Genomic DNA, 10,328 nt, shown 5'->3' on the forward strand with positions numbered 1-10,328 from the left:
GGATTTTGTAATCAAAGAAAACAGGATAATTTCAAGAGAAACATCAAAAGTGCTTTATTCAAAGTAATGTCCATCACTAACTACACATTTCCCCGATTTTTCAGGTAATTTGCGGATACCATCCCAATAGAACTTTTGTTTTGAGGCAAACCATTCAGAGACCCAATGTTCTACTTCTTCATGTGTGTTAAAGTGCTGCTCAGAAAGTGTGTGTGCCATCCTTCAGAACAAGTGGTCATCTGAAGGAGCAAGGTCTGGTGAATATGGCGGGTGGGTTAATACTTCCCAGGCAAGATCTTTTAACGTGTCTTTAACTGGTTTTGAAGTGTGTGATGGTGCATCATCATGAAGCAAAATTACTTTGCCATATCTTCTGGCCCATTCTGGTCATTTCACAATCAAAGCGTGGCTCAAATTAATTCTTTTTTGTCGGTAGTGTTCAGTATTAACGGTTTCACCTGGTTTTAGAAGATCATAATACACCACACCATCCTGATCCCACCAAACGCAGAGCAGTGTCTTCTTTCCAAAGCGATTGGGCCTTGCAGTCCATGTTGATGGTTGACCTGGATCAACACATGATTCTGTGCATTTGGGATTCTCAAAATAAATCCACTTTTCATCGCCAGTCACAATTCAATGCAAAAAAGACTTTCTTTTGTGCCACTGAAGCAACATTTTCCTGATGACTTTTCGGTTTTCCATGTGTCTTTCGTTCAGTGGATGTGGCACCCATTTTCCTTCTTTTAAGATCTTTCCCATTGCTTGTAAACGATCGGAAATCTTTTGCTAGCAATGTTGAATCTTTCTGCAAGTTGTTTTTGAGTTTGACATGCACCTTCATCTAATAATGCTTGTAATTGTTGGTCTTCAAATATTTTTAGTTGACCTGAATATTCTTTATCTTTCACATTGAAATCATCACTTTTAAAGCGTTTAAGCCAGCGGTCACGAGGAACTTGAGATGGAGCATGCTCACCATAAGCTTCCCGAAGTATTCAGCAGCACTTTTCTTCAAAATAAAGTAATGAATTAAAACTTCCCGCAAATGCTCTTTTGGCACAAAATTCAACATTTTTAAGCATAAAAATATGTTAACACCTTCAGCAAATTTGACATGAAGTTTTGAAGCTTGTTGTCAGAACAAAACAGCATACGAATCAAGTCACATGTGTATCAACAGATGTGTGACTCCGTCTATTTAAAACATCCGCATTATTAACCGGGACATCAGGTATTGGCTCACCCCACGTATGTTCTTGCCTCCTGTGTCAGAGTAACGGCCCTGCGCGAGGGTTTACCGGGCCAGCGCATGCTGGTGCTGGTGCTGATCTGCTTTGGTGACTGTGGCCTTGCAGTCCAGTTTGATATCAGAGCCTGGCCCCTCCCGCTCGGTGTCTCCCAAGAGTTCTTGGGCTGTTTGGGGCTTTTGAGGCTCCATATGGAGCCCGTTCCAGGCCCAGCCCATGGGGAGGAAGCACAGAGCCCAGCGCGCTGCCCGTGGGAGAAGCAGAGATTGGCATCTGGGGAGGCAGCGGGGGCTGGAATTGGGGGCAGCATTCCAGACAGAAGGGACTGCACACAGCGCGCTGGAGAGCAGATCTGCAGCGGCCCCCCGACCTGCTCGTCTGCGCGTGTGGAATCCAGTTCTGTGTGGAAACTGCCAGAAAGCAGGAGGCGGAGGCAGGAGTGGAAGACAAAACAGGTGCAAGCGCAGCGTGTAAAGAAACGAGAAGCACCCTGGACCGGCCGCAGGGAGCGCGAGGCATCAGGAGGAACTGCCGGAGTGACATCGGGAGAAGAGGGCGGCGAGGGCCTCCCACCTGGGCAGGGATGAAGTCCGCTGTCCCAGCCGCCGCCCAGCGAGCAGCCCTGCCTCAACAGAAGGTGGCAAGCAGGAGCGCCTCTCCCCTGCTGGCCTGGCTCTGCCCAGAGTGCTGCTGGGCCCCTCGCCCAGGCCCCTGAGCCACTGCAGCAAATGCGTTTATTATAAAAGTACGTGGCTACAACACGGACGGACAGAAACCAAGCAATGCAGTGCTCCCGGTTCCGCCGAGGCCGAGATGGCCCCTCAATGGACACACAGCCGCAGTGCTCCGCTCTGCAAACCGGGGTGCCTTCCACCCTGGGGATCAACGGGCGGCTTCCTCGGGCAGCCACCTACTCCCTCGAGATGCAGCGTCCCAGGTGCAGGCGGGGGCAGGCCATCCCCTGGCCCGTGAGCGCCGGCTCCGGCCCAGCCTCACAGTGTGGGGACCCAAAGCCCAGCCTCTGTTCCAAGCCCGAGGGGGCCCAAGGTGAGTGCCGGAGCACCCTCCGCCCGGGCCTTGGGGTCCCGCTGTCGGGGCCGGGAGCACCGCCCGGCCCCGGGCTCACTGGCAGCACTCGGCCACGTGCCTGAGGAGCTCCTCGCCCTGCTCGTCGCGGAAGCACTGCAGGCAGTGTGGGCACTGCAGGTCGCCCTGGCCTCTGCGGCCGGCTCCGGGGCCCCCGCCCTCCACAGGGGCCGGGCCCCGGGAGGCGGACACGGGCCTCTCCGAAGCCTTGGTCTCCGCGTGCCTGGGTGCTCTGCTCGCCGTGTGGATCCGGCAGGAGCCTGCCTCTGGGGGACCCTGGAGAAAAGGCAGAGGATGTCCCGGCTGGGCTCTTCCATCCTCCGGGGGGCGTGCACGCCTCGCCTGCTTCCCAAAGAGGCAGGAGGGAGAGCAGAGCCAGGGGCTCTGGGGCCACAGGCCTCCCTCCTGGATCCGGGTGTGCTCCCGGGTGTGGGCAGTAAGCACCAAGGCAGACAGCCTGGGCATGGCCACCAGCTGTCCCACCCACCCAACCTCCTCCCCAGGAGGCTGTGTCCACCCCGCACCCAGCCCGGGGCTCTGCCAGAGCAGGCAATGGCTCTGAGCAGACAAGGCTCGGCGTCCGTGGGAAGGACAGAGGCCTGAGCTCATGGGCCGGCCCCACACCCACCTGTCTGCGCGCCTGGCGCTGCAGGGCCGCCACCTGGTCCTCCAGCTCCTGGATCCTGCCCTGCGCCCGCTCCCGGTCCGCCCGCTCCGACGTGAAGTCATCCTTGTAGGCGAGGATCTGGAGAGAGCGGCCCTCAGCATCACTGCAGCCCCGAGGCCTCCCGCCCGCCCGTCCTACCTGCTGCTCCAGCATCTGCGCCCGCTCCCGCGCCGCCGCCAGCTCCCTCGCGGCCCCCGCGCACTCGCCCAGCCTCTCCTCCAGCTGCCCGTTGAGCCTGGCGATCTCCTTCCTCAGCAGCTCCTCCGCCTCAGCCTGGGGGGCCTGCAGCGTCCGCAGCTGGGCCCGCAGCTCCTGCACGTACTCGTCCCTGCTGGCGTCGTAGCGCTGCCACTTGGCGTTGAGGTCTTCCACCTGCGGGCGGGCGGGCGGGCGGGCGGCGCCGTGAGCGGCTGGCAGCCGCGCTCCTGCCCACCAGCCGGGAGGCTACTGGCGGGCGGAGGCGTCCTGTCCACGGGGCCTCCGCTCTGCACAAGCAGCGCCTAACACCGAGTGCTTCCTGCCTCGGGGGCCGTCGGACAGTGACTCCGGCCCCTGCTATGGACACGGGACCACAGAATGAGTCCACTAGTCCTTCAGGGAAAAGGCTGGCAGCCGGGGGCCGACGGCAGGGCCTGCACTCCCTGGAGCTCTTCCCGACGCACAGTGGACACTCACGTGAGTCAGCTTCTGCTTCAGCAGCCGGTTCTCCTCCTGGAGCTTCTGCACCGCAGCCTGGACAGAGGCGTCCCCGCCTGCGTGTTCTGGCTGCACAAGGACACGGAGAGACCTGTTACCGGGCGTGCAGTCACGTGCGGCAGAGGGGAAGGAGCAGACCCCGAGGCTGAGGTCACCGTGTGCAGGGCGGCCCTCACCTGCCCAGGCCCACCCCCTGAGGGCAGGAGGCTCAGCCCCTGTCCACGGAGCACGCGTCAAGCCCTCCACGCCCTCCACCCCGTGGTCTCCAGACACTCGGTCAACTCCACGCAGGCTCGGGGTCGCACCCAGAGCCACATACCAGAGCAGCCCCCTGGGGCAGACCTGGCTGGAGATCTTAGGGCGGGTCCCCCGGCTCCTCAAGAGCCGGCCTGGGACAGCACAGCCCAGCGTGGGCCTGCCGACAGGTTCTGGAGAATTCCCCGTGAGCCACAGGAAGTGCTGCCCGCGCTGGGGAAACCCCATGACTCACCCAAGCCCGAGCCCCGGGCTGGGAAGTGATGCTGCCTGTGGCTGCAGGGCCCGGCCCCGGCCGCCCACGTGCCTGGCCTCCACAGGGCAGGCAGTGAGTCCAACGCGGACGAGGACACGCCTCCCCGAGCCCTTTCCTTTGTTCTGACACACGTGTCGCTGCGGCTCCCTTTCTGGGGAGCCCACCCCGCTGCGCCCTTCTCAGGCAGAGGGTCTCCCGTGGGGCTGAGCGCACTGAGGAGCCGCCCAGCCTCCCGCCCAGCAGGCTGCGGCCCATCGCTCCCTCTGCTCCCAACACCCCTCGGCCCCTGGGGCTCCCTCTGAGAGATTCCTGATGCTGAACTCTCACTGCCGCCAATTGCAGCCACAGCCCAGGCCGCCCTGTCCAGGAAGGCCGCCCTCCGGCCGCCCTCACTGCCCTGAAGAGGGTGTGGAGCACGATGCTGGTCTGGCCGTGCGGAGGCCAGAGGCCAGCTCAGACACAAGCCCCCGCCTGGCCTCCCGCACTGCCCAGCCCGTCCCGTCCTGCCGGCTTTCCTGCGTGTCCCGTGTTGATTTGTTTTTCTTTTATTTTCTCCTTCTGTCCCATCTTTGGGAGGAAGCCCTGAGGGCGGCCCTGCCTCGGTGACAGAGGCGGCGGGGAGGGGGGAGTGCAGGGAGGCCCCGGCCTGGCCCCTCGGTGCCCGGTGCCTACCTCAGGCCTCTGCTCCCCCGCGGCGCCCTGCCCCGCCTCCAGGCGCCGGGCCAGGTGCTGGCACATGTGGGCCGTGGCGGCCAGGGTCCTGCGCAGCTGGCGGCTCTCGTCGGCCAGGGAGCGGCACAGGGTGTCGCTGGCCGCCCGCGCCCGCTCCTTCTCCGCCACCCGCCGCCTCAGCGCCGCCAGCTCCTCCTCGCGCTCCGGGCCGGGGCTGGCCCGCTGCCGCGCCGCCAGCTCCTCCTCGCGCTCCGGGCCGGGGCTGGCCCGCTGCCGCGCCGCCGCCTCCTTCGCCGCCAGCTGCTCCGACAGCCTCTGGATTTCCTGACGGAGACAGAAGCCGGCGCTCAGAAAGGCCCGGCGGCAGCAGCCGCCGCCCGGCCCGCCACCAGGCAGCGGGCACACGCGGAGTCAGCTCCACGCGGGCGGCTCCGTGCCACGGGAACTGCGTCCAACACCCCATCTCCCGCCAGCTCCGCGGCTGCACCAGCGAGAGGCCCGCCCCGGGCTTTCCCCGTGTTCAGAGCGCCTCCGGGGAGGCCCAGCCGGCCGGCCGTCATGGGCGAAGGGGGAGCAGCCTGGAAGGTGAAGTCAGGAGGAAGCGGCGCTGCGCACCAGACACCAGGAACCTAGAACCTTTTCTCCTTTTAAAGTAGGGGTGTCGAACTCAATCAGAGAAGGGGCCAAAATCTAAAATCCAGCCTAAATCGCGGGCCGAATGGTTTACTGAACAGTCATAAACTGTCATTGTGATGGAAACGCAGCGGAGTGCAGTGATGACAGCGCGGTGCGGGCCACATTGCAAGGCCTGGCGGGACGGATTTGGCCCGCGGGCCTTGTGTTTGACACGTGTATAAAGCATCAAACCCCCGAGGGAAACACACCTTGCGTTCCCCACCGGCCGCACTCCACCAGCCGCACTCCCCAGAGGCAGCGTTCCTTTCCAGAACCTTCACAGCACCTGAAGCACCGCTTTACCCTCGGGGACCTGCGGCGACCCCCTCGCCTTCCTCCGCCCGCCTCGTTCTTCTCCCGTTCGCAGCCCCACCTCGCTGACATGCAAACGCCGGGTAAGCGCCCACAAGCCGCACGGCTGCGGCAGCTTTAGGACTGGGGGGCGGCCTTGTCCTGCCTGTCTGACACCGGTTACTCAGTGCCAGTGCATGCTTGTCCATAAAACACCTTACACAGACCACACAACATGCGACAGAAGGACTTCCACAGCGAACACAGACCAGAAGGCAGTCTCCCTCGGAACCGCAGGTGTGACAGACTCCTAAGTCCCTCCCGTTCCTCCCGTGCCACAGCGCCAGCAGGAGCAGCTACGGCGCTCAGTCCCCATCCCGCCAACCACACCGTCTCCACACACCCACACACCCACCCACCCACATACACCAGAGACAGCTCTGAGTGTCTCCCCTTCTGCAGACACAGCGGTGACCCCAGGGTTCGGGCAGCCCGCGAGTGACCAGGTAGGAGGCAGCGGTACTGGCCACCCCGCCTCACTGCCTCCATGTGCTGAGCTCCCTCACATCCTCTCGGGGGCTGGAGGACCTGGGCAAGACCTGTTTTTGTGTGTTTTTTTTAAATTATATTTTATTGATTTTTTTTACAGAAAGGAAGAGAGAGGGATAGAAAGCTAGAAACATTGATCAGCTGCCTCCTGTACACTCCCCACTGGGGATGTGCCTGCAACCAATGTACATGCCCTTGACCGGAATTGAACCTGGGACCCTTCAGTCCTCAGACTAACACTCTATCCACTGAGCCAAACTGGTTTCAGCAAGACTTGCTTTCTAAGCATCCTCCCTCACTGACCAGGTGAAACAAACCTCTCTGCTAACAGCAGCACATCCCTGGGCCGGGGGTGGGGCAGTCCACAGAGCTTCACTCCGTCTGCATGCCTCGAGCCTGGCACTGTCTGGTTACGACTGGGCGATAGACCAGGGCCTGGGCTCTGTGTTCAACCTGCTCAACACACACACAACCGCCAGCACACGCCAAATGTAGGGTGAGTTTGGTTGACTCTGAAGGACTTGCCAACCTTATATTTTTATCTTAAAAATCAGCCTTCAGCCGGGACCGGTTTGGCTCAGTGGATAGAGCGTCGGCCTGGGAACTGAAAGGTCCCGGGTTCGATTCCGGTCCAGGGCATGTACCTTGGTTGCGGGTGCATCCCCAGTTGGGGGTGTGCAAGAGGCAGCTGATCGATGATTCTCTCTCATCGATGTTTCTAACTCTCTATCCCTCTCTCTTCCTCTCTGTGAAAAATCAATAAAATATATTAAAAAAAATCAGCCTTCACATGTCAGTGAAGGCCCTGGCCAGCAGCTCCGTGGTCAGAGTGCCGTCCCAGGTTGTGGTTCTGTCCCGTGTCAGGGCCCGTGTGAGAAGCAACCAGTAAATGCACACGTGGAACAACAAAACCAATGTTCTCTAGCACCAATCAGTAAGTTTTTAATTAAAAAAGACCCGGAACTGATAGCTTCACAGGTGAATTCTACCAAACACTTAAGAATACCAATTCTCAAGTTTTCCCAAAAAACTGAAGAGGAGGGAATACTTCCTATATTTATGATGCCAGTATTACCCTGATTCCAAAGGAAGACAAAGACACAAACCTACAGCCCAAGGCCCCTTAGGGACGCTGAGCAAAAAATTCTCACCAAAATACCAGCAAACCACCAAAAATACCAAATACCACCAACATACTCAGCAACACATGAAAAGGCTTACACACCATGACGAGTTGGGGTTCTTTTCCTAGAACGCAAGGATGGTTAAACATGAAGACTGGCCAAAACCGGTTTGGCTCAATGGATAGAGCGTCGGCTTGGGGACTGAAAGGTCCCGGGTTCGATTCTGGTCAAGGGCATGTACCTTGGTTGTGGGCATATCCCCAGTAGTGGGTGTGCAAGAGGCAGCTGATCGATGACTCTCTCTCATCATCGATGTTTCTAACTCTCAATCTCTCTCCCTTCCTCTCTGTACAAAAGCAATAAAATATATTTTTTTAAAAAATGAAGACTGGCCAAGGAGCCCTAGCTGGTCTGGCTCAGTGGATAGAGCGCCAACCTGCGGACTGAAGGGTCCCAGGTTTGATTCCGGTCAAGGGCACATGCCTGGGTTTCGGGCTCAATCCCCAATGGGGAGTGTGCAGGAGGCAACCAATCACTGATCTCTCTCATCATTGATGTTTCTCTCTCTCCCTCTCCCTTCCTCTCTGACATCAATAAAAAAAATGTTTTTAATTGGTCAATGAATGAACTAGATTTAGTGTGAACATCTCACAGTATATACAAATATCAAATCATGTTGCATACCTGAAATTAGTGCATCAATTCTGTCTAAAGGGTAAAAAGCAGCTTACACTATGGTACCAGTGTCCTGGGTTGGAAACTTACGTTGGCCTAGTTCCAAACTCATCCTACATTCTGTGCTTCCCACTGCACCTTGCTCCACCCCTTTCACAACCTGCTTCACGGAGTGATCACTTCCATACACGTGAGGCCTGCAATCTGAAGGGCAGGAGTGGGCCTCTGCATTCCCTAGCCTCGTGAGAAACAGCTGCAGTGGCACTAAAGCCGTGGCCACGTGCCCATCAACCTCCACCGCCTCCCGCGCACGCGCACGCGCTGAGTGAGCACCTTACCCACGCTCAGCGCTCAGCGCGCGCACGGCCTCCTGAGCACCGGGAGGACGGGAAACAGCCCGTGTCCACACACGCTGCTCCCACATGAAGGGTTCTCGATGAAAAAGCCCAATAAACGCCCGAGTAGCAGCAGGAAGTGACCTTCACACCTGAGCACCAACCATGTGCAAGAGGTTAAGCTATGTACTGGGCACATGGTAAGCCGTGTGTTCACAATATAAACATGCTACCCACCTCTGTGGTGCTTTCGGCGGGCGATAGATTTTCTACAACGTCTGCTTACTCAGTGGGATCTGAGCCTCATAAAGACAGAAGCCAGCCTTCCCTGATCCTCTCTGCATTTTAAAAGTATTTTCCTATTGCTTTCAGAGGGAGAGGGAGAAAGAAACATCAATGGCCAGAGGGAATCACTGATCTCCCTCCTGCAGGCCCACACGGGGGATCCAGCAGCAACGGGGCATGTGCCCTGACCCCACGCTCAGCCACTGAGCCACACGGCCGGCCCTTTCTGCGGCGCGGTCTCCATCTGTGGGTGTGAAGAGCACAATAAAGGACCAGACTCGGCACAGAGGCAGGGGTGGCAGTGGGCGGTGATGAGGGGGGAGATTAGCCCGGAGCCGGCGACCGGGGAGGCAGCGGTGCCCGCCTCGTGCGGCAGGAAAGCGTCCTGGAGCCGACCGCCCGCCGACCGCTCCCAGTGACCCCATCCAGGGCCGGAGACGCCTTCGGCCACGACCGGCCTCCGCCCCGCCCCGCCCGCGGGCGCACCTGGCGCAGCGCGGCCTCCACGGCGCCGGCGTCGCCCTCCCGCCGCCGCAGCTGCTCCCGGAAGCGCGCCACCTGCTCCAGCAGCGCGTCCACGAGCGACGGCGCCGCGTCGCCCTCCAGCGCGGCCAGGCGGGCGCGGAGGCGCTCTATGAGGGCGTCCCGGGCGGCCAGCTGCTCCTGCAGGCGCCTCAGCTGCTGCCCCGCCTCGTGGTACAGGCCGCACAGAGCGGCGGCCGCGCGCGGGGCTCCCTCCCGCCCGCCGGGCCCCGCGTCCCCCGACGACATGTCTGCGGGCCCCGACGGGGAGGCGCACGGCTCCGGACACTTCCGCGCCGGTACGCCGGACGCCCGCCTCCCGGAACTTTACTCTGCGAGCCCCGCCCCGCCGAGCGTCCGCCACGCCCACTTCCTAGTGCCGGGACCCGCCCATTCCTGACCCCGCCCACCGCCGCTTAGGCCACGCCCACCTCCCCGGCCAGGGCCCGCCCCCGCCCTGAGCCGGGCCGTCCCCCATCCAATCCGGCCCGCGGCTGTCCACACGCGGGCGCCCCATTGGGGGTTTCGGAGAAGCGGGCCGGACGTGGGCGGGGGTTGAGCGGCCCCTGAGGGAGCCGCTGATGGGAGGGAGAGGGGGGATCAGAAACCACCGAAGTGCGGGCCTGAGCCGGACCCACACCCCCGCTGCCGCCGGCGGCACTGGAGCGACCGGGAAAGGCGAGGTGCCACGCCCCGCTCCGGGAGGCCCTCCGCACGCTCCCCCCGCCCCCGCTCCTTCCCCGCCGTCCCGGACCGGCTCCCACGGGGCTCCGCTGCTCCACGCCTGTTTCCTCCCCAGGGTCTGAGCTTCGCCCGCGATGGTGCCCAAGCACCGCGCGGCCTTTCCGAGGTTCCCTCCGGCAGAGCCGCCGCCGCCGCCCCGAGCGGGTGCCGCCCCGGCAGGGGCGGTGGGGAGACAGGAGGAGCTGAGAGCCCGCGTCCTCGGGCTCACGCGTGGCTGTAACGGGGCAGGCGGGTCCCTGAAGATGA

At 60.9% G+C, this 10,328-nt stretch overlaps 1 protein-coding gene across 2 annotated transcripts; it reads right to left on the reverse strand.

Annotated features, from left to right (window-relative positions):
- Positions 1–678: 678 nt before the first annotated feature.
- Positions 679–9,668, reverse strand: TNIP2 (TNFAIP3 interacting protein 2). Of its 2 annotated transcripts, XM_036417025.2 has the most exons (7): positions 9,303–9,668; positions 5,150–5,206; positions 4,883–5,104; positions 3,679–3,768; positions 3,142–3,375; positions 2,965–3,081; positions 679–2,612 (listed from the first exon to the last, which is right to left on the reverse strand). In XM_036417025.2, the coding sequence occupies exons 1-7, from the start codon at positions 9,585–9,587 to the stop codon at positions 2,373–2,375; spliced, it is 1,245 nt and encodes a 414-aa protein (XP_036272918.1). In that variant the 5' UTR covers positions 9,588–9,668; the 3' UTR covers positions 679–2,372. The 2 variants fall into 2 exon arrangements, with proteins under 2 accessions (XP_036272918.1, XP_036272917.1); XM_036417024.2 differs by having other exon boundaries at positions 4,883–5,206.
- Between the last annotated feature and the right edge of the window lie 660 nt (positions 9,669–10,328).

Source organism: Pipistrellus kuhlii, unplaced genomic scaffold, assembly GCF_014108245.1.
Source record: "Pipistrellus kuhlii isolate mPipKuh1 unplaced genomic scaffold, mPipKuh1.p scaffold_m20_p_58, whole genome shotgun sequence".
NCBI lineage: Eukaryota > Metazoa > Chordata > Mammalia > Chiroptera > Vespertilionidae > Pipistrellus > Pipistrellus kuhlii.